This window comes from Octodon degus, unplaced genomic scaffold, assembly GCF_000260255.1.
Source record: "Octodon degus isolate 3935 unplaced genomic scaffold, OctDeg1.0 scaffold00021, whole genome shotgun sequence".
In the NCBI taxonomy this organism is placed as follows: Eukaryota; Metazoa; Chordata; class Mammalia; order Rodentia; family Octodontidae; genus Octodon; species Octodon degus.
In genome coordinates, this window is record NW_004524597.1 from 14,551,440 (window position 1) to 14,578,702 (window position 27,263).

Genomic DNA, 27,263 nt, shown 5'->3' on the forward strand with positions numbered 1-27,263 from the left:
CTGGCATGTGGTGCTGGGGGATTGAACCGTGGTCCCTGTGCTTTGCCAAGCTTGTTCCAAGTAGGTGCTTTAGACCACTGAGCCATCTCTCCAGCCCCAAGAGGTGCCTTCTTTGTGTTCTGGAAGGGGCTTGGTGAAGGAATCATGGTGTGGTGATGGTGTCCTTGCTCTCTTCCAGCAATACATTTATCAGGAGGTGTGGAATCTCTTCCAGCAGATTAGTGTGAAGGCCAGCTCAGTGGTGTATTCAGCTACCAAAGATTACAAAGACCATGGCTACAGGTAATTTTCTGTATCTCATTGTCATTTTGGATCCTGACAGTTCCCTTTGGGATTCTATCTTTGCACTAAACTTTCCTTAAATGAAAACTCATATATGGCTACCTCAGGGAACTCACCACTGGATATCTCTATGCATGTGGCCCGTTCCCACTTCTCCCTTTTCTGAACAGACTCTCACTGCATACCCAAGAGACCTGCCTGTGTGGAGTGACCCTTGAACTGTGTCATGAGTGGTTCCCTGAGTGACACTTGTAGTGGCTACATGCTGTCTCATTGTGTAACTCTACCAAGATTTATCTAACTGGCCCCAGGCTGGAATGTTAGGCAGCTTTCTAGTTTTTCCAGCAGTATGTGCTGCATTAGATAACATATGTGTCTGAAAGAGTCTTTGATGCTTTCTTAGTTTAGGTTAAGAGAAGTAGGATTTGGAAGGGCTAAAGAAATAAACTTTTTATATCCTTGAACATACTATATTTATGTGAAGTCCAGCCAGTTTTTCCGGGCAGCTAAGAGATGTTTCTTTGTTCCTTGTTCTTGTCTGGAAATGCCGAGAGGAAGGGATGCATCCATGTTTAGAGGATCTCACAATTATTTGTCAGGTCAGTGAATGAGAAGACAGGAAGGGAAGTCAGACAAAAGCAGTTGACAGGGAAAAAGCTTCTTGGTTTGTGTTACTGTTCTCTGCCACTGAGCTTTTCTCTGCTTGACTGTTAAATCCAGGCCTTTCTCTGAGAGTCTCTCCAAGTTGGTTTAGCTGTAAGGAGAGCAGGGTTATGACTACCCACCAAGCAAAATACTTGGGAAAAACTCCCCACCTGTACTGAACATGTATAAACTTTTTCATGTCATTATTCCCTAAACAATACATTATAACAGGTATTTGCATAGCATATCCATTGTACTAGGTATTATAGGTAATCCAAGATGATTTAAAGTATCCAGGGGTTGTTCCTAGGCTGTATGGAAATAATAAGGGATTTGGGTATCCTTAGATTTTAGGATCCATAGGGATCTTAGAACCAGTGGGGGATGATTATACTTCATTGGCTTCTCACTGCCACTGTCATGAGCCCAGCCTGTTTCAGCAGTATAAGGACTGCTTACCTCTCCCTTCCATGTGTCCTGATTTCTGTGATAAGAGCTGATGCTTAGGTCAGAACACCTTTTCTCCCACATTGCTTTCTTGCTCTGAAAATTGTCAGAGCACCTGGCACCTCCTGCTCTTTGTCTTTGCTTATGCTGGCTTCCTTCTGTGACCCTTATATCCATCTTGCTACTCTTTTTTTTTTTGAAGGGTCTACAAGGTGTTCAGGGTCTCACTACTAGATCAGACTCAGAGTGATCCGCCTGTGTACAACCTCCCAAGAGCTGGGATTATAAGCACGAGCCACCATGCTCAGTCTCAATTGCTGTCTCAGTGTGCCCCCAGGTCAGGGCTGGCACTGCAGGCCCAGGGATTGAACCCTTTGGCCCTGTGCCTGCTTGCAGGTGCTTTAATCTGCTGAGCTGTTTGGCCAGCTATTCTTTACCTTTGCTGTGTACAGAACCTTCTAGTCTCCATCCTACTAGTTCTTCAGATTTCTGACTCAAATTCTCTTCTTTCACAGATACTGTCTCTTATTACCATCAAAAAAGATTGTCCTCTTCCTCACCAGTGAAAGTATTTCCTGACCTTTGTTTGCCCTTGACCTACCAGGTGCCTAGTTAACTGGGAAGGGAGTGCCTTTTTTGTTGTGGCTACCATATTCTCTGTGATTTCTGGGATTAAGCAGTATGCTTAGTGCTTTATATGCTATTTAAACTTCTGCCTATGGAGAGGGAATTACCATCCTTATTTTTCTTAGGAAGAAACTAAGGCTTAGACTTAAGTAGTTCATTCAGGGTTATGCGACAAGGAAGTGACAGTCTGGCTACTTCTAGGACCTCAGAAGCCAAGTGAGCTTTGCTGGTTCACAGTATCTGGCTGCAGAGACAATGTCAGCTTTATTTCTGGCTTTACTTGGTGTACATTATAATCCTGAGGCAGTTGGTTCCCAGAACCTGGAGTACTTCTTAAGTATTCTATGTGAGTTAATACTAATATCACCTGGCAAAGGCACTGGGGAGATGTTGATCATCAGGTGAAACTTTTATGAATTATAAATGAAGTAAGGCACTTCTTGATTTGAGAGGGAAAGTAGGGCCCAAGAAGAAAATGCCTCGGGATGAGTATTTCTGTGTTCTGCTGTGCAATAGACCCTTGCCATTCAGAGGGAAATATCTTGAACCCTTCATACATCCCCAGTGTACAGATTCCTGAAATTGAGACCCCTGAAGGCCCTCACTGCACCTCAGGAGAAAGGACTGTAGTCATTTTTGTAACAGTTCACTTTCTTTTAGGGGTCATTTGTCATGTAAATGGCATGTTCTTCACCCTTGAGAGTTCTTTGGTTCACAGGCAGCACTGAGAGCAGTGTGATAAGATAGCTGGGCACATCTAGAGTCCACTTGCTTTACTCCTGCAGCACCTTCCCCTGGACCCATTTGAGAGCCTGGCAGTGATTGTTACTTTGCTCCTTCTTCATCAGGCACTGCTCCCTGGCAGTGATTAATGCCCTGGCCAACATCGCAGCTAACATCCAGGAGGAGCATCTTGTGGATGAACTGCTCATGAACTTGCTGGAATTGTTTGTGCAGCTGGGACTGGAGGGGAAGCGAGCCAGCGAGAGGGCAAGTGAGAAGGGGCCCGCCCTGAAGGTAGGAAGGAGGAGGCAGTGGGCTCTATTTCTGTTAGTACCTCTTTCTCTTGTGACCAGAGCTGAATACTTGAGGCACTGTCCTGGTTTTAATGTGACACTTTTGTTTGATAGTATCTGGAGACTGCAAGAAAAAAGAGGATGGATTCTGTTTCTGGGATGGACAGCTTCCTTTCCAGGTTGCATTTTGCTCCTGGCTGCCCTCTCTGCCAACCTAGGTGATGCCATGACAGCAGCCTAGCATGGGCTGTCTCCTGGACCCCTTTTCTCTTCTCTCATCCTTGGGAACTGGGAGATGAGAGGAAGGGTTATGACTAGCCCTAGTAAGACTTTTAGGGGTATATAATCAGAACATAGTGACTCGAAAAGGACCAGATGTAATCCAGTCTCAGACTGTTCAAGGAAGGCAGGTCCTCAAAGACAAATAAAACCTCATGTCTTCTGTGTGGGATGAATGGGTTAAGAAAGAGGAGTGTAGGTCTCTTACCCAAGTGTGGGAATCAGGCACTTTACCACATCTCCACATTCATCTTCTTATGTTGTTTTCTCTTACTCCCCTTCCTCAGATAGTTACTTAATACCACATATGAGGTACAATCATAGCTCACCACCATTTCTATAAAGGGCCAGGCTGTGTAGGCCTAAAGGAGTTTCTTTTGCAACAACGTAACACAACTGTGGTAGCTAAAAGTACCCAAAGCCAGTACATGAATGAACTGGTATGACTGTGCTTTGAAACTGTTGATAGGAACAGTAGTGGTTGGAATTTGACCTAGATTTATAGTTCCAGCTCTCTTCCAGCTGAGGGAGTTTCAGAAATGTGAGTTAGATAGAATCCTGCTTGTGGAGTTTCCTGGTAAAATAGAATAAGGCAGTATGGAAGGGGTAGTAGACTAGGCTGGTCAAGAACGCTCCTCTGAGGAGTTCCCAGCTGCATGAAGCAATCCTCCATGGGAAAATTTTGGCCAAGAGGCAGTAGTGCATGCAAAAAGGGATCCCAAGTCCCTTGGACCTAGTACAGCCTTATACTGCTGAGTCCACAAACAGTGATTTGGTGATAACTTTCTCAAGTCTTCCAAAATGGAGCCATTCTAGTGCAAAAGATAGAAGGTATCCATACTCCTGCTTATAGCAGGGCCTTAGGCATCAGGGTGCAAAGGATGTGCCAGTGATAAAGTGATGTACTAAGCTCTCAAGAAGGTGGAGGGTGATCTGTGGGGCGCCTTCCCTTCTGTAGGGGTTGGGCCCCAGAACCCCAAAAGTTGTCTTGTGGGACCTGAGGCTGCTTCCATCTACCTCCTCTTGCTACATCTTTCTGTTTAAGTACTGAGCAGTTGCTGGGGTTTTCCTGCTGAGCTAGGACCTCTCAGAATAAGGAGAGTCTAAAAAAAAAAGAATAAGGAAAGTCTAGAGCTCCTTGTCTTCCAGGAGCTCTGTTGATAAATTAAACTGAGACACCTGGGTGATTTCACTTTATCATGCAGCCATTGTTTCTCAGAGTGGATTGAACAGAGCTATCACTGGAGGGCTCCAGAAAACCCAGTTTACAATTCTGCCCCTGCCTCTAAGTGACTATGCTTTTGCAAGCTACTCTGAGTCTCTTCATTGGCAGTTAATGCACAAGAAGCCCTGAGGAAAGGGACACAGCACCCTCTGTTGCAGCCTCTATTATAGATACAGACACTAAATTCAAGGTGCTTATGCATGCTTCCAGAGTTTTCACAAATTAATATCTGTTGTAGTTTAGCAATATTTTTGTGTCTAGCCACTTATTTAGTTAAGTAGCGCCTAACTTTTCCCTAACTTGGGATGAATTTACATGTATTTGTGGAAAACGACTAAACCTGTAAATAATTAAAAGCAACCATAATCCTTTTACTCAGATAAAAATACTAATGCATCTCAATACATTTCCTCCCTGACTTTTTATACATATGCATATTACTTAATTGAGTTTGAATCATAGCATCTCTTAAATCATGATTTAATATTTGCTATAGGGGCTTTTTCAAGGTGACTGTATTTTTCAGAAAATTGTCTTCTCAATGGCTGTATCATATGCAGAAGTATGATGACTTATGCAATAAGTTATTTTTATATTTGATTTTTAAATTGATTCCAGTTTTTGGTATTAGCATTATGCTAGATCTAGGGGTGTAACTCAGTGGTAGAGCACTTGCCTAGCATGGATGAGAGCCTGGGTTCAATCCCCAGCACCAGAGAAAAAGAAGGAAAATATACTAGGTGGGCATCTTCATACTTTTCTTTGTACATATATCTTTTTTTTATATTGTGTAATTCCAGATTTATATAACACTTAAAAAAATAAAAGAAACATGGGGGCTGAGGCAGAAGGATTGCTGTGGGTTCCAGGCAAGCCTGGGCTACATGGCAAGATCCTGTCTCAAAGAAAAAGAATAAAAGCCATATGCTCATCAGTGACATCAATTCTGTTCTTTTCTAGGCTTCTAGCAGTGCAGGAAACTTGGGAGTGCTTATTCCTGTAATAGCTGTGGTGAGTATTTATTAATTGAATGTATTAATCTAGGTACTGCACTCATGTTTTGAGTGATATGTAGCAAACTCCTTAGAATAATCTTTTTTGTTTTGTTTTTAAGAGTAGAATATATTTACTGGGGAAAAGAAAGCTTCTTTCTGAGATAGGGACAGAAGGGGACCTGCAGGGGTTGCCAAGGACCCTGCCTTTTCTAGGGGATTTTATAGAACAAAACCATGAGGTGAGGCAAGTCTAAAGTGGAAAACATGGGAACTTTCACATGAGGTGGGACAGAACTATGGTAACACAACAGTAATAGAATGTTCCATTAGAGAAATATCATAATCTTGGCCAGTCAGCTATAATCCCTGCACTTGGGAGGCTGAGGTAGGAGGATAGTTGTGAGTTCGAGACCAGCGTGGTCTACAAAGTGAGCTCAAGGCCAGCCTGAACTGCTTAGTGAAACCCTGTTTCAAAAAGACAAAATAAATAAATAAAATCATAACCTCATAACCTTCCCATATTTTAAGTTAGATTTATCATATTTTAACAGAACTATATAAAAAACAAAGCATAGGCAATTATAAGTAAAGAGCAAAGGCATATCAAAATTTAAAACATAAAAATTTGTTACCGAATCAAGTCCCAATCCACAGTCTGTGAAACAAAAGCAAACTCTTACCTTTGGCCAATCTTTGTGGAAGACCTCCAAATGATACGGATTAATGAAACTCCCAACCTGAAAGATACCTGGGATGAGTTCTCTAAAACCAAAGAATGAATTTTAGGAACAATGGAGATTAAGAACAGCATATATTTATTGGGGGAAAGAAAGCTTCTGTCCAAGTGAGGGACAGAAGGGCACCCAAGTGGGTTGCCAATATAATGCTGTTCTGAGATCTTGGTGGTTCTGTACATGTAGCTGGTTCAGTTGTACCATATGACAGCCCAGTGCAGAAATCATTCTGTTTGTCTGAATCCTGCTGGAACTTCTGGCCATGGCTGGGGCATGGAATTCACTACTCCCAGACCTTGGAAGTATGGGCTGGAGGGAGGGTGAGCAAAGCAGAAGGTGAGGGATATAAAAAATCAGGGGACTTTCAGGCCCTGTTGAAGGGAAATTGTCCACGCAGACACCATGAAAGAGCAGGTTTGGGGCAGATAAGAATGACTGGGGCGACAATCAAGGAGTTCCACTGTGAAAACCAGAATTCTGTGAGCCATACTTCTGTAAACTTTTATATATATTTAAGAGATGGCCATTTAGAATTTAATAAGTGCATACAGAAACACCTGTGGGAATGCTTTGCATTTGGGGGAAGCAATGATGAATGAAGTTTGCCGGTAGCACATGCGTTTTAGAGTCACAAGGGACAAGGTTGGACTGCTGATCCTAAATGGAGATGTTGCATGCGTGCTTCAGTCTCTCCATGCAGGGTCCTTATGGGTATGATGGTTGGCAGTGACAACTCAAACACTCAAATAACTCCTATCCAAGCTTTTATATGAATAGAATAAATATTGTATTTTTAACAAAAGTTAATGGTTACATTATGGGGCAGGAAACAAATATTTGATTTTGTTGCTTAACGAAAAGCACAGGGTTCATGGGTTCCTACATTTGCTTAGTAGTTACCCCTTGGACTTTCTGAAGAAAGAAGAAAAACTGATTTCCAGAAGTGGATTTCTTTTAATGGTTTTCACTTTTATTTATTTATTTTTAAAAGGAAGCGTCTATTTTGGACCTTTAACAATACAGTGTCTACACAGTGACATGTGCCTTGCACATGTCTTACATGTCTAACCCACATGTAACTGGCCTTCCAGAAAGAAGGAGACAGAAGTAGTATCTGAAAATGCATGACTAAGAGTTTTCCAAAGCTAATGAGGCCCATTACACTAGGGTTAGGACAACAGCTAAAAGAATTAGAGAGAGAGAGAGAGAGGAGAAGAGAGAAGAGAGAAGAGAGAAGAGAGAAGAGAGAAGAGAGAAGAGAGAGGAGGGGGAGGGAGAGAGAGAGAGAGAGGAGGGAGAGGGGAGGGAAGGAGGGAAGGGAAAAGCAAATAGAATAACATGAGATCCAAGAAGCTGCAAGAGTTTCAATCAAGGTAGACTTAGTCATATTACAGTACAGCTGCTGAAAATCAAAGGAAAAGATAAAATCCTAAAATCAGCCATCGGGGGGAAAAATTCTTTCCATAAGATTGATGGCTGACTTACAATATAAACTATGACTAAGACAACAATGTGCAATGTATTAATTATTTTTTTTTAAATTTTATTTATTTTTGTGTGTGTGTGTGTGTGTGTGTGTGTGTGTGTATGTGTGGCCAGCTCAGCCCACCAGGGGGCGGGGCTGGCTGGCATGTGGTGCTGGGGGATTGAACCGTGGTCCCCGTGCTTTGCCAAGCTTGTTCTAAGTAGGTGCTTTAGACCACTGAGCCATCTCACCAGCCCCTGTATTAATTATTGAAACTGCTAGTAATCAGTTTTGAGACTGATTGCTAATTATTTCTCAATAAAATTATTTTTAAAAAGAAAAATAAAGTTCTAGTGCTCACAGACAAAAAAACCCCACAAAACAATACATGTCTAATTATTTTGTTGAGTAAAAGAACCAATGAATTTGGAGCAGGAAGCCTAATTTTTGATCCTAACGCAGCTGTTTACTTCTCAGTGACTGGGAGTCTGTAAAGAATCACAAGGAGGTCAGGTCATGCATGTGTTCTCTGAGGCTCCTTCCTGCTTAGATTTGTTGATCTTTGTTTTGCAATTTTGTATACAGAAATATCATTGATTAAGTCATGTTTATTGTTATCTAGCCCATTGGTAAGCTTTTTTTTTATTTTTTGAGATAGGGTCTTATAATGTAGTTCAGGCTAGCTCTGAATTTACTCTTGCCCAGGCTGATTACTAGGATTGTAGGCATCTGCTATCATACCTGACAAGCATTTTGCCTAATGCTTAGAGACCTCAGCATGCCACTGACACAAAGTGATGGTTTAATAAAATATACTGCTTGCTCAAAAAAAATTACTAAAAAACTTATAAGAAAATTCTGAGTTCGATCACCAGTACCAAAAAAAAAAAAAAAAAAATACTATACTGCACTTAGGTTTACCTGTGTAATTGGCAGCTTTTATGGTCTTAGACAGGTTATTTATTGTGAGAAATGAATTTACTTGTCCAAACTCCCAAAATATTGGATTCCAGAGGCAGTGAAATCAAGACTTTAATCCATACTCATGCAAGAAGGTGCCCATTCACACAGAGAACCACGCCAGAGTTGAGAAGCAGTGTGCTTTTATTCTTTTTTTATATGTATTTATTTTTTATTGAGAAATAAATATGAATGAGACAGTTTCACAGCTGATTAATAGGACAGTTTTGATAGTCAATACACTGTACATTGTTATCTTCTTAGTGGTTATCCGTAGTACAAGAAGCAGACAGGATATCCTGTCCAAACACTGTTAGTACACCTCTTTCTTCTCATTGAGTTGTGTGCTTTTATTCTTAATGCAGAACAAGAGTCCCTCCACCCATTGCCTGTGGCCTGGGATTTCGGTTCACAGTCTATCCCAAGCAATCTTTCTTAACAAGCACCCCTTACTTCTGTTAATGTACCCTTTTGAAAGCTGTGTACTCCCTTTCCAGAAAAATACATCTATTTGAGCTAGGGGTGTGGTATAACCACAAGTGCTTGCTGAGCATGCATAGGGTACTGGGTTGAGTCCCTAGTGGCACAAAAAAGAAAAACAAGGTATATATTCTCAATTTTTTTTTTTTTTTTGGTGGAACCGGGGATTGAGCTCAGGCCCTTGCACTTGCCAGGCAAGCGTTTATTCTACTGAGCCGTCTCCCCAGCCCCTCAAGGTTTTTTATTTTATTTTAAGAAGTTAAATGGGACAGGCCTATCTTGGACTCCCCAGTTAGTCCTAGACTGGACTCACCAGTCTAGGTGACTCTTGCTATAAATATCAAGAAATGGTCTCAATTTTTTCCACACATTAGCAGATTTTAGTAACAACCCCACAGGACAGGTGCTGCTCCTATCCCTATTTTACAGATAGAGTGAAGCACCAAACTTGTTTCAAAATCAGTAGCTACTAGATATCAGAGCCAGGATTCAAATCCAGATCTTCTGGCTCAGAACCTGTGCTCTGAATTAGTATTCTACTGTCTTGAAAAATAGGTTTCTGTAAGAGGGAATCAGAGGGATTTTAGGTGGATATAAGTGAACAAAATTATGGTGTTTGGAGAGCTGTGACTTACAAAGAGGTGTAAATCAGCTATTACAGAGGAAGGGTAGGATAGCTGGAAGTGAAACTACTCCCTTTCAGGGAAGGTAACAGCTGTGGCAAAAGACTAAATACAGTGAGTGAGGTTTGTGTTTATTTTGAGATGGCTGGCTTCAAAGTTTTGGGCTAAGTAATCCTGTTGCTCCTGAGTTGCTGGGACTGTCACTGGCTAGCATGGGCCCCTGCTTTATTGATAATGGAAATTAAAACTAAAGCAGCAGTTTGAATTTATAGGCAAAAGCTTTAGTTGGAAAGTAAGAGAAAATAAAGGGGAGTACAGCTTTGACAAAGATCAAGTTGGTCTATTAATAATGGAAAGTAAGAGAAGATAGGAGAAAGGCTTCAGTTTGAGGAACACTAAAAGAACCCGGTCTGAAGTGGTGGATTAGACTGGCTCATTCACAAAAAAATGGAGGTCAGTTTTAGGTATAGTGTTCTACTCTGGGGTCTGGTTGATTATTATCTTATTCCTAACTTGTAGCTTTGGAGGCATTCCTCATGGCTTAAAGGGTGATGTAGCTTGATGAGTTGATTGTCTTTGGGGTAGTCTCAGGCATGTGAGGCTTTACTTTTCCTGGGACCTGCATGATTACAGGTTTAAGACAATGGTTAGAGATTTGTAGGCATTCTAGGGAGGGGGTCTGGAACTGGGCATTGTACAAGCTAACAATTGGATGCCCCTGTATATCTGAGAATCTAGTTAGTCTTATTTTGTTGTTCTCAGTCCTCAAAGGGGTGTGTGTGTGTGTGATTAGATAGGCTGTGTAAATTTAGGGCTGGTAAACCTTGTTTTGCCAACTTTTCCTAAATGATTAACATACCTATATTCAGAGTTTTAACTAATAAAAGATACAAAATAAAGGTCACACTTTATAGCTTAAAACTCATTTTAAGGCTCTGACTGCCCCAGAAGAAAACACAAAACACGAATTTAATTAGTTAACAGTTAAGGGGCCAGGAGTGAGTTTGTCCTCTGTTTCTGTTGTGTGCTTCACACCTGGCTTTTAAAGGGAGTACTGAGGTAAATATGTTTAGAAGTAGGAGGAGCAAGAAGAACCAACAAGAAGAAAAATATAGGAGAAGCGCTAGGAAAGAAGTATGGGGGAGATGTAGCTCAGTGATAGAGCACATAGGGGACAGAATAAAAGGTGTGGGTCATCTGCAATGTCGCCTTCACCTAGAGGCTTCAGTCTTGTTACTGTCCTTTCTTAATAGAGTGCTGGAGTAGGAGCTGGTACAGAAAGTTACTAGGGGAGCAAATGGAGAATTAGAAAAGGAGGCCCCATGACCCACTTGTCTGTGTTCAGAACTATGGCTGGGGCAATTAACTTTTCTTCTGTAAGCCTTAGTTGTGTTCCTAGTTGTAAAAAGGGAATAATAATAGTGGGAACTCCTAGAGTTGTTCTGAGACCTCAGTGAATGATCTGTAGGCACTCCCTGGCAGTGGCATCATGTCTGTAAATCTCCAGTGCTTCTTTTCTACTGTTCCCATTACTGGAATTGGAATCATTGAGTCAGGAGTCTTCCATGATGATTGCCTGTGTTGTGACTCTGGACTCAGGCCAGCCTGCCTGTGGACCTCATCCTTACCGCACTCTACAACCACATCTTGGGCAGAATTCAGAATACTTTGAACTCTGTCTTCCTCACTGCAAAGTGAGAAGGTAAAGTTTTTTGTTTTTTTTTTTACCAGATTATAGCCATTACTGTACCACAATCTGTGTGCACAGAGCTTATAACTGCTCCTATGACAGTGGACAGTCCCATTACTGAAGGGTGCTTTGACTTTTGCATTCTGAATAGTCCTTTTAGATTTTGGGTGCTATATCCAGGTATTGAAGGATCTGGAAACATATTCCTAGGATGTTTCCTGGCTTTGTCAAAGCAGATCCACTATAGGAGCATATTTCAGGGATGAACAGCCAAGTGTGCATCCCAGGTAAAAGACTGGAAACATTGGCTTGCTTGACACTTAGAGCAGATTATACCCAGGACAGACTCCAGCAATGAGCCTTGCTATAGCACCACATAGCACTTGAGTGATTGTCAACCTTTGTTATTTGGAGATATATCTCTTATGAAATTGACTTTTGTTATTTGAGCTTTAAAAAAAGAATTACAACAGACACATAGTAAATGTGGTTATATTTATTTATCTTTAGGATAGAAAACATGGCCACATGTACACTCTGTCCTCTGGGTAACAGTGAAGCAAATGACATTTACATTAATTTGGACTTTTATATAAATTTTCAAAAAAGAATTAGGCTCCAGTGCCCAGGTTATTGGCCTTGAAAGATTTAATCTCCAGTCCCCAAGCCAACTGCTGGATGTCTCAATGTTGCATCTCCTGGGGCATTGGGAATGGTGCTAATTGGACCCCTTCTGTCACACAGTTCATTTATGTAATCTGTGTTCAGTTGAGGGGCTTTGGTTGAGAAAGGTTTTGAATAATAGAGCCATATATAGTGTATGAGGATAGGGTTGTGGAGGAAGGAGGTGCATGAGTACACTGCATAGGTTTGCTGTGAGACAAGAGGGAGATGAGGCAGTCTGTCGCTAAGACTGTCTAGAAACAGCCAACACAGTAGTAACACCAACACTGCATTTAGGCCATTGTTACTGTACAGAATTGATCCCAACCAGCTTCTTATCACTGTTAAATTTCTTCTTCCATATGGACTTCAAATTCAGATTGGTAGTATAAGCCATGTAAGTCATGCCAAAACACCATTGTTCTCATTGTCCCAATGGAAACAGAGTTAGAGTGCCCTCAGAACATGTTAGGCACCCAAGCTGGCCCTTTAAGACCTGGCAGGGTTGGCCACTCTCCCCATGAAAAGTAGACAGCTGGTGCGGTGCTCATAGATCAGGAAGAGAAAGGGGCGGTCCACGGTGAAACGCATCTGGGTGGACAACGGCATGAACCCCACTGTGGTCACAGCTGCAGCTTGGGTGCCCTCTTCATTCACCGTAATGGTGCCTTGGTGCTTGAACTGTTTGAAATTGGAAAAGAAAGGTGTCAGATTCTAGAGTTTGGCACATAGAAGGATAATGATGGCGACTAATCTCATTCAGAGTAATAGTCCAAAAACCACACCTAAGGCAAATATCACAGCTGGTCAAAATTACCCTTGAAAACATCTTTTCTCATTTGTCAAGTATGATAATTGTGCTTAGAGGCTGTGTATTTACCTTTAAACTTTGGAACCACATTCACTCTTGGCTATACCCATAGTCTGAGAAGCCTTGGGAACGGAGACAGTCACCATAGCACCCCATCTCCTCATAATCTGGGGTACATGTCTACCAGGAATACAGGGGTCTGGATCTGCCACAACATTTGGCCTGGTGTTCTTTCTCTTTTGCTGAATGCCTGTTGTTGGTTTATTAAGTTTAACATGAATAGTGTAGATTTTTTTCTATGTGTTTAATGAGTCTTCCACAATTTGGCCTGGGCATTAACTATTTTGTATACTATAGCACATATCTCTCCTCACTTGGGTGTTAACAGGAATGGAGCTTACCTGAGGCAGTTTTCTGTGACCATCCTGCTCACTAAGAAACTGTTGGCGGGAACCTGACTATGTTATGTGTCACTCCAGGTCCAAGAGAGTACCCTCAGACTCTCCTGACTTGGAAATTCAGACTGGATGGTGGTGGACTGGGAAAAACAGGTGGGGGGGAGCCTGTGCAGAGACAGACACGGGGACCCTGTTCAGAAGAGGGAGCCATTACCAGGTCAATGGTGATCTGTTGATGTGCAATTCCTGACATGTTGCCTTTTTTGTCAAATAGCTCTGTGATCCCCATAGACTTCAGAGCCTCCACCAGATTGTAGTTCTTCTCCAGCTTGAATTTAGGCAGAAGTACCTCTCGAGTTCTAGTGGCAGAAGAAGAGAGAGCCTGGTTTTATTGAACCATGAATTACAAAATGATCATGTTTTTCCTGTTAAATGTGGACAGCCTGCTATAAGTTGCATATATCACAGAAGTGACACAGAATAGCTCTTGTTAAAAATTTTTGTCTTGATACTGTCAGTGAGGGATTTTGGCAAGATCATCCCACCATAATTCCAGTTACTGTCAGCTCTTTGTAGCCACAAATTCCATCAACTACTCGCTGAAATTGCTAGGGAGAAAATATATCTGTACTGAACATGTACAGTCTTTTTGCTCTCATCATTTACTGAACAATATACAACAACCATTTACATGGCATTTACATTATTAGGTGTCATAAGTAAAGGAGAGATTATTTAAAATGTATGGGAGGATATACATATTATATGCAAATATTTCATTTTATATGATAGACTTAATTTTGGCATTTGTAGCTGGGCATAGTTGTAGAACCAGTCTCTTGAGGATGCTGGATGACTGACTATATGTAAGGTTGAGGCTTTTCGTCCCCTGACTTCAGATGTTTCTTATTTTGATAATTTAAAAATCTATTACTAAGTCAATGTACTTTAAAAAAGAAATGTTTTTAAATATTTTTAAAAATCTCACATTTTTAAATTTGCAGTGCAAGTGCAGAGTAGTATATAATAATGGAGGAAAATTATGAATGCTGCATTCTCAATGAATTAGGATGTTGGAATTTCCTGGATTTGGGAGGGGAAAACTATGTTTTTTGGTTTATCTCCTAGGTTCATGCACTGGAAGGGAAGCATTTGATTTTGAGACTACTTTTTCCATTTAGTTCTCATCTTGCCCCTGGGAATTAATGGACACTCTCCCATTTTCGAATTGATGAGACTGGTGCTTGAAGTACAAAACAAGTGCTGTATGTGGACGAGTGGGGATTATTTCCAAGATGATGCTAAGCCACCAGCCTCTTCCCTGTGAAACTGTCCAGGAAGAGCAGCTGTGTTGCATATAAGTGGTCTCTGACCTTTTCTCACCAAAGATATTTGAACTGAATTAACAGAGAGTAACCCCATGTGGCAGTTCTTGGGCAGTCATGCATATTTCTCATAAAAAACGTAACTATTATGTACTTTTGTACACTCTCAGCCTCCAGCTGATCAAAAGAGTATACACGCTAAGGTACCTGTTGGTCATGCTTTTTTGCCACCGCTCTACCACCTGGGGCGTCAACTGTGCTTCAAGGGTCTTCAGCCCTGATAGCTTGTGTGGGACCACAATTAACATGCTGATGCCCCCCACATATTCCAGCTGGAGGACATCACAGTCGAGCTCCTGGTCAGTTGCTGCAAGGAAGTTTCCCTTGGTCTGCATCATAGAAACCTTGACCACCTCTCGTTCATTTAGCCGGAAGTTGTGGTTGTGTGTCATTTCCACTGGGAATTTGTTCACCCAGGATCCTATAAAGTCACAAGGAGCAGGGTGGTTATTAGAGTATCCTTTAAAGCAGTGATTCTCACCTACAGCATGATTTAGATCTCCTAGAATGCTCTGCAGGTCCTATTCCCAGTGTGTGATTCCCTGGTTTGGTTTTGGGCTGAGAATTTGCATTTCTGTCAAGAGCAATTCCATTTCTTTATCTGTAAAATGAATAGCTCCTTTTGTCCCTGTGTGTGACCAGATGAGGTTCTTTCACCTCTGTGTTGGTGGCTTTTGTCCCTCAAAATGATTCTATAGCAATTGACAGGATACATGACTGATGATACAGTGTAACCCTCAGCATCTTCCCTATAGATTTAGATTTGTCTGGGAGTAAGTCCATATTTGTTTCAGCTGTATGATGCTTATAATTAATAGTCATTGGGACTAGTTGACAGTTGACAGCAAGCCAGGCCTTCATTTAAGCACCTTACCTATATTATTGTGTCTTGAGGGTTTAAACACCAGATGGCTCTTGCCTACCATTTTTGTAGCTTTACGCTTTGATTCTGCCTCACCAGGGTTTCTTAGCTACAGCACTGTTGGCATTTAGACTGGATAGTATGGGGTTGTTCTATATGATGTAGGTTTTTTAGCAGCGTCCATTGCCTTATATCCCTAGAAACCAGCTGCGTCCTCTCTTCCCCTCAGGTTAGGATAACCACAAGTACAGGGTCTTAGACATCTGCCCTGGGCCCTGTTGGTAAAGACTCTTTTGTCTGGCACTGATGAGAAGAAGCCCATCAGAAGTTCTGACTAATTGATTCTGAAATTTGAAATTAAAATCAAATTAGTAACATCAATTTAGAAGGTAGAATATTAATTATACGTATAAACCTTTTTCTCCATTGAGAAGCATTAATGAAAGACTGAGTGATGTCAGCATTTGAACCTTCATTAATCCTGGCATTGAATTGATTATTCTAGTATGATGGAGAAAGGCAGCTTGTAAGTTTGCTATTTATAGACAGTGTGACTTGGGTTATTATGTTCAGGAGATAAACTGACCATGCCTGGTCATTTCATCTTCATGCTGACTGAAATGGCTACCTGCTTCTCAACTCTGGCCAGGACTTGGGTAACCTGGGGTGTCAAACAGACTGGTAAGATCCAGAACTTTGGTGCTGCCAAAGTGTTCTGAAGTTATGCCTAAACAAAGATTAATTGCTTCTGAAAGTAAAATAAATGTCATTGGTAATAACATAATGTCACATATTATGTCATATTCATATGGTAATCTACACTTTCACTCACATGGAGTTCATTCAGCTCTTGCCATTTGCCACACAGTGGGCGACATGTTTCTTTGCTCTCCCTTTGGTTCTCCTCACAGCCTTGTGAAGGTAGGTGTTATCACCTCCATAATAAGCTTGAGGAACTGAGTCACAGAGATGTTGAATGTCTTGCTAAGGGTTGTATAAATGAGAAAGGGTGAGGCCAGGACTTAAACTTTTATTTGCTCAGAGCCAAAACTTTTAACAACCAGTGATGAGTCTGTGACTCAGCCTTTGAATTCATCCCCAGTGTGGCTGGCATTGTGCCTGGCTCTGGGAGAGCTTCAGTGCTCAGATTTCCGCACTCTTAACCTACTTTGCAGTTGTGACCTTGTCAGCACTACTTGACAGCCCACCTGGTAGGATGCTCCCTTGTAAAGCTGTTGGGAGGCCAGAGAGGATGTACTAACAGATCAGAAGGAGCTCTGACTTAACCTCTATCAAGCAGGAAGCAAGAAGATACCTCTGTCCTTTGTTAGACAGCTGCTGGTGCAGGAAACATTGATCTCCCAACAACTGATCTCGCTGGTAGTTGTTGTTGAAGGGAGGGGCATGACTGTATTTTGCTGTGATTAATTCTGATGCTGAGCTATCCCTGTGTAGGCCCTGCAGTTTAGAGAATAAATTAGAGGCTTTTTTTTGGTTAGGTTTCAGTAGGAGGCTTGGATTTTACAAATCCATGCCCTACTCTTTTTTTTTTTTTTTTGAGACAGAGTATCCCTGAGTTGTCTGGGTTAGCCTTAAGCTTGCAGTCCCCTGCCCTAAACCCCCTTCATGGCTGGGGTTACAGGTCTATACCACTACAAATCCACAACTCATATACCCAGACAAATCCACACCCATTTGTTACTAGGATTCCAGGAATCGTGTGTGTTGAATGGAGTGGAGTGGAGTAGCCTCTTTAAAAAGTACCCTTAGAATGCCGTTGGAACTTATAATTTCAGCATTCTAGGAGGCTTTGTGGAGGAGCATCATAAGTTTAAGCCTAGACTGGGCAATTTTGTGAGACTTTGTTTTAAGGGTGGGGATTAATGGCTGGGGATGTGTGAAGGCCCTGGGTTTACTCCTCTTCACTATTATAGGAATTTTTTTTTTTTTTTTTTAAAGACAGGGTTTTACTATGTAGTTCAGGGTGGCCTTGAACTCATTTTGTATCCTAGGCTGACCTCAAACCTGCCTCAGCCTCCCAAGTGCTGCAATTATAGGTGTGTGCTGCCACACCCAGCCAGAAAAAAAAAATTAAAAAATGTTTTTGTGTCGGACTTGGTGGCACACACCTAAAATACCTGCACTCAGAAGGCTGAGGCATGAAGATTATGAATGCAAGGGTAGGTTGGGCTACAAAGCGCCCTTCAAATGACCGGCACAGAGGAGTTGCTCAAAAAACAAAAGAAAAATGGTTAGTTTCACCACCCCCACCTGCTTGTTAGAGCAAAAGTGTTATGAAAAGGAGTTGTAGGTATTAAATATTGGTTATTTCATCTGAATAGCTCTGACACTATTCCCCCCCACTGAACGTTAGACCTAAGGCCTTGCATATTCTAGGGAAGTGCTGTAGGAAAAAGAGATACTCAAATTCAGGCTTTCCAAATGCTGAAAAGATTTTTTTTTTTTTGTCATTATTTCTTCTAATTTAACAAATTGCTAGAGATGGCTGCCTAAGTCGTCTTCACTGCTCTGTACTAGCCATGTATACTGGGAGAAACCTCTGCAGTCCTTATGCTGGTGGCTTTGGAAAAGGGGAACTCTAGTAGCCTTGATGCTCTCACATGTGATGAGGATCGAATGATTATGAAGTATAGAGTTAGGGTTTAGTAACTGTCCCCATCTCATGATTGTCCCTGCCCTTGAGTTGACCTGTGTTTTATTTTCGTGGGTAAGTTATTTATTGCTAGAATACAATTCTATTTTTTTTTTTTTCATTTATGTATTTGCAACAGGGTCTCACTATGCAGCTTGGACTCATAGTGATCCTCCTGTTTTCAGCCTCCCCAGCGCTGGGATTACAGGCGTGCACCACCATGCCTGAACTAATTCGCAGGCTCAGCATGTCCCAGAGGCGAGGCCAGCTTGGCATGTGGGACTGGGGATCGAGCCCTGGTTCCTGCATTTGCCAAAGCAGGGGCTTAGTCTGCTGAGCTGTCTCACTGACCCTTAGAATACAGCTCTTGCCATTCAGCTCCCTTTGTACTGAAAATGTATATTGTGAGTTTATCTTGAAAACTGAAAAACTACTTTTTACCTTTGAAATAGATGCAGTTTAGAATCATCATCTGAGTGGCAGGATCTATATTTTCTAGTGCTTCTTTTATCAGACCCTTGGTCAGCTTCAGAATTTGGTTATTGGCTTTTGATATGAAGGCAGAGTCTGAGAAGTTAGCTGCTTGGGCTTCAGCAAAATAATATTCTCTGACTTTAGTTTTAAAGTCATCTAGGATGGGAAACTGCTTTTGGACAAAAAGGTTATTAACTGATTGAAGGGTGTATCCAAAGTTTCTCCTGAAGAGGCGATGAGTTAGTTTACGGAAGAGATTATGGATGGTCATGATCTCATACTTGCTGCTAGCATTAACAAAGTCTTTAAAATGCAAAACCGAATGCACTTGTTCGTGAGTCTGTCCCCTCAGGCCTAAGGAAATCATCCCCATGGCAGTAGAAATTCCAACAGGTGCTATGAAGATATTGTCTAAAGTGTTGGCCTGGTCCTTCAGTACTCTGTAGAGGTTGAAAGCAAACTTTGCATTGAGGATGTTAAGACGTTGAATCCGGCTCTTGCCTTGGAAAAGCTGCAGGATGTTTCCAGCACTGGATTCAGAGTCTACTGGGGAAACTGCATCTATGATGTAAATGTAGTTGTCATCCTCACTGAGTAACTTTTCCAGGTCCAGGTAGTCCTCATCCTCCTCCTCTTCTGGAATCCAGTCATTAGTAACTGTGTTTTCTTTATGGAAGTCAGCAGGCAGAATGAGTGTGCTCAGGTTTTTATTGTTTAGCTGATCTTTGAGATCTTCGCTGCCATCACATGCGGATATTATAATGAGAGAAATGAGGAGGTGGAATGGGTATTTCATTTTGGCAGAGCTAAATAAAGCTAGAAGGAAAAGCACAGTGTGGTAAGAGGCATGAAGAGACCCTCCCTCAGAGGCTAATTAGATTATATGATTTGCAAATATACTTTGCTGTCAGGAAGAACTAAATCTTTTCCAGTTGACTGTTTCTGTGCATGTACCTGTGTGTGTGTGTGTGTGTGTGTGTGTGTGTGTGTGTGTGTTGTAGTATAGTTAACCAGGGCCTTCATGCTGGCTTTCTTTCTTTCTTTTTTTTGAGACAGGGTCTTGCTATGTTGTCACACTGCCCAGTCTGAGCTCCAGCTTTGTATCCTGCCTCAGCCTCTCAGAGCACTGGGATTATAGGTGTGTGCCATTACCTGTAAATCCACTTTACTGCTTCTAGTCAGTTTCACCCAGCAGCCAAAGTCTGGGAGAGCAGTAGGAGAAGGCTCTCCCGAAAGGCCTGATGGGTACTCCCTTTATTTAAGTAAACAAAGTAATATTTAATAGGGATCCTGTGATTGGCTTGTGGGCTTAGTGGTTAGCTTGTGTTTTTCTACTCATCCCCTGCCTTGTTCCATGAAGGATTTCCCTTGACATGTCAAATCAGTTTTGGCCACTAAATGGTCTTACCTTGTTCTTCTTCTTCTTTTTTTTAATGTATTTAATACAGGGTCTCACTATACAGATCGGACTTGTAGTGATCCTCCTGTTTTCAGCCTCCCGAGCGGTGGGATTACAGACGTGCACCACCATGCCCAGTCTCATTCGCCATCTCAGTGTGTCTGGGGGGTGGGGCTGGCACTGCATGCTGGAGATTGAGCCCCGGCCCCTGCATCTGCCTAAGCAGGTGCTTTAATCCGCTGAGCTGTCTGGCCGGCCCATCTTGTTTTTACTTACTCCTAAATTATTAATTTCATCGTGGGTAGATAAGCTATTATCTGTTACTTTGTTTCACCAAAGAGTGAATGTAGATGTTTATAATGTTTACGCACCCAGACAGTACATGATCCCAACTTCTAATTATCCCAGAAGAATAATTGTGTTTTATGAAATCTGTTGTATATCTATGACCATTCCCTATTAGAAGATTTACTGCTAAGTTTAGGGTAAAAGGAGCTACTGGCCCCTGCTAAATATTGGAACTTGTAAAACCTGAAACTTTTCAGGAGGTATGGAGATCCTCAGTTTAGGAACACTTCTGTTTGCTAACAAAAGCGTTGGGCAAACTTTTGCTTACATTTGCAAACCCAGCATTGGGTAACATACACAACTATGGCCATCTTTCTGTCATAAATACAAACATAAACACAGCCCATATTCCCCCAAATCATAAAACAAATTAAGTTTATAAATCTAGATACCATTATAACTGTACCACATAACTATAACTCCACTTGAACTGCTATGTTGTTGTTGTTTTGAGACAGAGCCTCACTCTATACTTTAGGCTGGCCTTAAACACACTCTGTAGTCCAGGCTGGCCTCAAACTCACAGCAGTCCTCCTGTACCATGAGACCTAGACTTGATCTCCAGCACATAATGAATGAATGAAGAACAGTAACCAGCTGGCGAGTTAGCATAGTGGTTTACGCATTAGGCTCTACAGCAAGAGTTCGTAGGTTCGAGTCCCGGGTCTGCCTTGGGGCTGGGGTGATGGCTCAGTGGAATAAGCGCTTCCCTGGCAAGCGCAAGGGTCTGAGTTCAGTCCCTGGTTCTGCCAAAAGAGCGGTGACTAACTTGAGCCAAGTTGGTCAAGTCCCTCCAAACTCCTCATATCAAGTGCTCTGCTTTATTTGTCCTGGACACTCCCCAGCTGCCTGGGTTTGGGTAATAGCTGCTTCTAGTCTTCTTTGGGTCCCCCATCTAGAGTACTATTAAAATAATCAGCTCCAATATTGTTTGAATTACATATAATGGAGAGAAAAAGTCACATAGTTTCTGATTTTGGAAGTATCTGTTATCTTTTCCAGTTTTTCTTCTTGGCACTTCACTGAGGCTGCAGTGGCTTACACATAGTTTACACAAGTGAAACAATTTCTAGAAATGATTCCTAATGTGTGTGCCTGTAAATAGAACTGGGTCTAGTTCCCACATAATTCAGACATGGATATCAGTGGCAATACATTTTTGACAAGTTTGAAATTAAGAGAGCCAGGCATGATGGCAAATGCTTGTAATCCTAGTACTTGGGAGGCTAGGCTGAGGCAGGATCAAACTCAGCCTGGGCAACTTAGTGACTTAGGGAGACTGTGTCTCAGTCCCTAATTACCCCTCCCCCAAAAAAAGGTAAAGGAGAAAATGAGCAACTTAGTGGAAGTCTCCCAGCTCAACTGTACTTAAGTATTCACAAATTAAAATAATAATAATAATAATAATAATAATAATAATAATACAATTAAAGAACAAAGCAAACTAACAAATTAAGCCAGCCATGGTGGTGCATGGCTGTTTTCCCAGAACTTGGAAGGCTGAGGCAGAAAGGATTGCTGTGAGTTCTAGGCCAACCTGGGACACAAAGTGAGTTTAGGCCAGCCTGAGCTTCAGAGTGAGATCCTGTCTCAGAAAAATATAAAAAACAAAACAAAACAACCCCCCACAAACGAACAGATTAATAAGTGTTAGGAAAATTGATTTGCGGCCACATAGAAGGCAGGTGAAAATATTCATACCTTATCCAGTATTCAGAGAGTATATTTGTAAGCTCTTAAACCTGGTTTCTACATTGTTTGATAAAAAGCCCAAAAAATAGTTTTCATTTGTTCCTACCAAAGAAAAGAGAAAATACCTGATATCTTCTATTGAGAAATTAAAGATCTAAAGATCCTGGGCTGGGAAGATAGCTCAGTGGCATAAGTGCCTACCTGGCAAGTGCAAGGTCCTGAGTTTGGTCCCTGGGGAGAAAAATACTCCTTTTTCCAGATTTGCCATGTTTTTATATTTTGCAATATTTTATTTATTCTTTATCTCCATTATATATGTGTGTGTGTGTGTGTGTGTGTGTGTGTGTGTGTGTGTATATGGAAAAGTACATATACTCCTACAGACACATACATTATTTTCTGAATTACTTAAAATTAGGTCTCTTATATCATATCCCTCTAACCTTTATTGATAATACTCTAGAGAAAAATGTTAAAAAACAAGAATATTCTTGTGCATAGTCATAGAACAGTTATCCAGTTCGAGTAATTTAACACAGATGTAGGACTTTAATTTTCCACACTTTTTATTCCAATTCTTTCAGTTGTCCCAATAATGTAATTGATAGAACTTTATAATGCACAGTTAAAAAAAAGATTGCCCCACATATATTATAGAAAGCTTCTAAATTTGTACTTCAATAGAGGAGCCAGTTGTCCATCTCTAAATACCCAAAATAAAAATTTATAATCTGTAGAAATCTTAGAAACTAAACTTACCTCTGTGCCTCTGAGAAGTGGCGTTACAGCGATGAACACATCCAGGGCCACCCATGGGGTTTTGATGTGAACTTTGGTGCTAGACTGCTTTTGCATATTTTCCAAAGTAAATATGTCCCAATTCAAATACAACTAGCTTTGTCAGCACAAACCCCCTCAGCTGTGCATTTGATCTCTGTTTAGTCACCGGTGACTCCCAGACTCCAGTCTGTCTTCTACTGAGGTTTTGAATGTGATTGTTGCAGTGTTGAAGAGCAGTTACAGCCTGCATGCAGGAGCAGCTCTCATAGAAACCTGCACATAACCAAGGCACTCACAGAGTTCTAGGGATCAGGTTGCCCCAGGGCTAGTTGTAATGCTCCTCTGAGAGGGGAAACAAGAGCGTGCATCTACTTTCCTACTGTGTCTTTCCCATCAGGGATAATTGCAGCATCTTACCTTGCCCTGACAACCAGGCCAGACATGGCTGGTTTGGCTATCAAGAAGGTACCCCCTGCCTTCCATGAACTAATTCCCTAGTGAAAATTGGAGGGAAAATAAGATTGATGGCTTATAGAATAGAGACTGTGGTGTAGGTCTCTCTTCAGTCAAAAGTTACTGTGTTCCTTGGCAAATCATACTGTGTGGCTCTCTTGTCTGTTGAAGGACACAAAGAGAAACTACTCAGTTGTACTTCTCAAACCTAGGTCCACTTAGGCATTTATTGGGCTTGTGGGATATAATTAATTAATTAATTAATTTATTTATTTATTTTTGATGCAACCGGGGATTGAACTCAGGCCCTTGTGCTTGCCAGGCAAGTGCTTGTACTATGGAGCCATCTTCCTGGCCCAGTTAATTTATTTTTAATTTTATGAGGTAAAACAATAACCTTACTTAACCAGGAAACCAGCTTATCACAGAGGCCTGCTCCCTGATTTTGGCACCTACTGTACAGGCCTCTGTGATAAGCTGGTCTTCTAGTCTTCCATCTACATGAGGAGCACAGCCTGTAGGCAGGTGGGCACCTATAAGTTACTGTTTAATGGAACTGTTTTTTCTTTAGTACTGCGGATTGAACCTAAGACCTTATGCATGCTAGGCAAGGACTCTACCACTGAGCTGTGTCCTCTGCTTTTTTAATCTTATTTTTATTAAGATAGCATCTTGCAAAGTTTGTAAAGGCCACAAAGCTGTGAGAGATGCTGGTGTATAAAGGGCCATTAAGTTCAGAACATGGAAGGTGTGGTTGGTTTGGGGTTTAGTGTAGCACTCTAGCTTTAGTCAGAGTTGTTCCAGAGGTTTCATCTGTCCTACTTAATCCATCTCAGCCTGGGTACCATGATGCTGCCCAACAAGGCTCTTCCTTGCATCCTGACTTGCTCTAGCTCCACAAGCTCTTCACGTATGTTAAGCCTGGTCCCTGGCAGAACTTTGGTACTTGCTGTTCTTTCTGCTTGGCACATCTTCCCTGTGGAGTAGCACAGGGTGCTGCTCTCCTACATTTTTTTTTTTTTCAGAACCGGGGATTGAACTTGGGCCCTTGTGCTTGCCAGGGAAGCACTTATTTCACTGAGCCATCTCCCTGGCCCTTCTCCTACTCTTAATGAAGCCACACCAGTCACCTGGCTAAAATCACACTCTCAGGGTTCTATCCTCTAAAATAAAGGTGACAATTATGTCTTCCACTGTTAAAGGTTGTGAAAATGAACTGAGTGGAATGAGTCTAAAGCACAGAGTGGAACTTGGTGTGAATGGATGCTTGTAAGGAGTAGCCTTTCTTATTTCACTGAATACGTATGTTTTCTCAGAAAAAGTTGGTGAAGAGACACAGCTTTCATTGTGTGTACTTCTTTGCTGGAATTTCTTCTTTGACTATGTATTGTCGTGTGTGTGTGTGTGTGTGTGTGTGTGTGTGTGCTATGTTGGGGATGAACACAGGGCTACATGGATGCTAGGCAAATGCTCTCCAAGGAAGTGTACCTCCAGCCCTTTTCTTTTAAGTTTAGCTAGTGATGTTTTGTGCATATGTAGCCTTTTGATCATGTAGCTCACTGTTGATAAAACATATTTCAACCTTTCTTGATAACTTTAACATTTTTCAATCTGCTTCCCCCTTATAGGTAACAGATTGTATGTGGCTTGGCCTCCACTGTAAAGTTGTACCATCTGTCAACACACTCCATAGCTTTTGTTCCTGGTTCAAAGCTTGCCTCATGGTTAGGTATTTATTCCAACTTTAAATACAAAATTTAGAAAACATGCAGAGAAGTTGAAAGAGTTAAGAACTTACATCCATATGTGAACAGCTTACAAAACAGCTAATACTTTTTGCTGTATCTGCTTAATTACATATGTGTGTGGAGGAGTTGACCATTGGTGGGGGAATTTGAAAGTCAGTGGGATTGGCAATACTTCAGTCCTGGGCTCTGGAATGTGTGTCACTTAAGCGGAAGGCTTTGTACCCTATACTGTACACTGTTGCTTCTGGGAAAATCATGGTCCTTGTGTGTATCAGATACTGAGCTCCACTCCAGTTTCTGTGTGGTTTCAAAAATGTCTCTTGTAACTTTTTTTAAAAATTGAGAGTCTATATTTAGTGCATCACATTTGTCTGTTCCATCTCTAGACTTTTTTAAAAAAATCTCTTTTCACTTTTCACCAGCCTTATTATTTTTTTTTCTCTTTCCTATTTCCCATTTGTGGCCTTTACCTTTTCTGTCATACGGGGCCAGAGAGGACTCATGAGTCTTTCTGTAGCCTTGTTCTAACTCCTTTTTGTTTCTCTTAAAGCATAAGAATATTTCCCTGAATGGAGTCCCAGCTACCACAGCCACATACTGTCTTTATCTCTGGCTGTATCAGGGTAATGCTAGGCCCTTCTCTGAAACTAGTCTTCCATTTTTGGGGACATGAAGCTGGCTCAGCTGAGGCCATGACCACTGGGCCAGGAGAAGTCAGAACATAGGGGCCCTTATATGGCACTTTCAAGTTGAAGCCTTAGGAAAGAGTCCAGAAATTTATAGAGTGAGGAATAGGATCACATATCAGAGAGTGGAGTTACTTTCTCTTACCTACATAAAAACCATTGAAGGAGCCTGTCAGAATGGCATGCTTCTGTAATTCCAGCACTCAGAGGCTAAGGCAGGAGAATGTTCAGTTTTACCCGGGCAACTTAGAACTTGTCTAAGTAAAAAGTTAATAAAACTTGTAAAAGTAAAAAGTTAATAAAAATCTGGGAGGTAGTTCAGTGGTGAAATATCCCAGAGTGTAATTTTCTAGTGCTACAAAATAAAGCAAAACAAAACAACCAATAAGAGATTCCCAGCCAGCATAGTGGAGCTTCTGTTTCCATCAGGAATGAGGTATTCTGGTAGTTTGATTTTTTTCCATAACCACCAATGCATTTTCTGTTTATAGGATACTGGCACCTCTTAGCCACAAAGACCTTGAAGTCTGTAGTGTGGAGACTTCTTCATACCACCACCATTGCATAGAATCTCTAAAACATTTAGTCCGATGGTCACTTACACCCGTCTTCCTTGGCCACTGGGTAAAATAGCAGCCCCTTGTCAACAGTCTTTTATTTTTATTTTTCTTGCTACTGGGAAATGAATCCTATTATTTTATATTATGTTATTTTATACTATACTACTTCACCAGGTCTTTTTTATTTTTGAGACTGGATCTCACTAAATTACCCAGCCTTTGGTTGAACTTGTGATCCTTCTCCATGAGCCTTCAGAGTGGTGGGATTTTAGGTGTGTGCGACCATGCCCAACTTTACTGTCCTTTTGTGATATGTCTTGTGCAGACTTTGGCTTCCTGTAATATGACTCCATCTACTGCTCCCCTTTCTTATAACCTTCTCTACTCCTTCCCAGAGCCCATCCTGAATCCAGCCATTCAGAAATAATCAGTAGGAATATAAGGCTGATATTTTGCTCTTTTTGTTCTGTGCATATATGCTTATGTATATATTTTATTTATTTTTTTAAATGTATTTAGTACTGGGCCTTCAAGGTCCCACTACACAGATCAGACTCATCATGATCCTCCTGTTTTCAGCCATCCAAGCCCTGAGATTACAGGCATTTGCCACCATGTGTAGTCTCAATCCATGTCTCAGTGTGCCCCGGGGGCAGGGCCAGCACAGCACACCAGAGATCAAACCCTAGTCCCTGCGCCTGCCTAAGCAGGTGCTTTAGTCTGCTGAGCTATCTGGCTGGGGCTGCTTATGTATCTATTTTAAAATCTATATTATGAACATATTTTGCATTTTTTCCTTGACATATTTTTATACCTATACATAATGTTAGATCATTGTTACCAAATATTCTTAACAAGTAAGATTTTTAATATATTACAAATT

The 27,263-nt window shown here is 41.4% G+C and overlaps 2 protein-coding genes across 2 annotated transcripts in view; one reads left to right on the forward strand and one right to left on the reverse strand.

Moving 5' to 3' along the window:
• Pi4ka (phosphatidylinositol 4-kinase alpha) overlaps nucleotides 1-27,263 on the forward strand; it is a 205,003-nt gene that overhangs the window by 116,874 nt on the left and 60,866 nt on the right. Inside the window, exons 13-15 of the mRNA XM_004628165.2 lie at nucleotides 179-282; nucleotides 2,850-3,018; nucleotides 5,482-5,532. Coding sequence (XP_004628222.2) covers nucleotides 179-282; nucleotides 2,850-3,018; nucleotides 5,482-5,532 — 324 coding nt within the window. The remainder of the gene's footprint in view (nucleotides 1-178; nucleotides 283-2,849; nucleotides 3,019-5,481; nucleotides 5,533-27,263) is intronic.
• On the reverse strand, nucleotides 11,945-22,989 carry Serpind1 (serpin family D member 1). Its single transcript, XM_004628014.3, has 5 exons — nucleotides 22,913-22,989; nucleotides 18,682-19,530; nucleotides 14,873-15,146; nucleotides 13,555-13,699; nucleotides 11,945-12,812 (listed from the first exon to the last, which is right to left on the reverse strand). Exons 1-5 carry the CDS (start codon nucleotides 22,965-22,967, stop codon nucleotides 12,621-12,623), a joined length of 1,515 nt encoding a protein of 504 aa, XP_004628071.2. The 5' UTR covers nucleotides 22,968-22,989; the 3' UTR covers nucleotides 11,945-12,620.

What these genes read in the sequence shown, in the direction of transcription:
- Serpind1 (XM_004628014.3), bottom strand. Translation starts at nt 22,967, where the DNA reads ATGGGTGGCCCTGGATGTGTTCATCGCTGTAACGCCACTTCTCAGAGG. An exon ending in CAAAAAAGCATGACCAACAG is followed by an intron (nt 13,700 to 14,872) that starts GTACCTTAGCGT and finishes TTCTGCCACTAG; the next exon opens with AACTCGAGAGGTACTTCTGC. An exon ending in AACAGATCACCATTGACCTG is followed by an intron (nt 12,813 to 13,554) that starts GTAATGGCTCCC and finishes AATTTCAAACAG; the next exon opens with TTCAAGCACCAAGGCACCAT.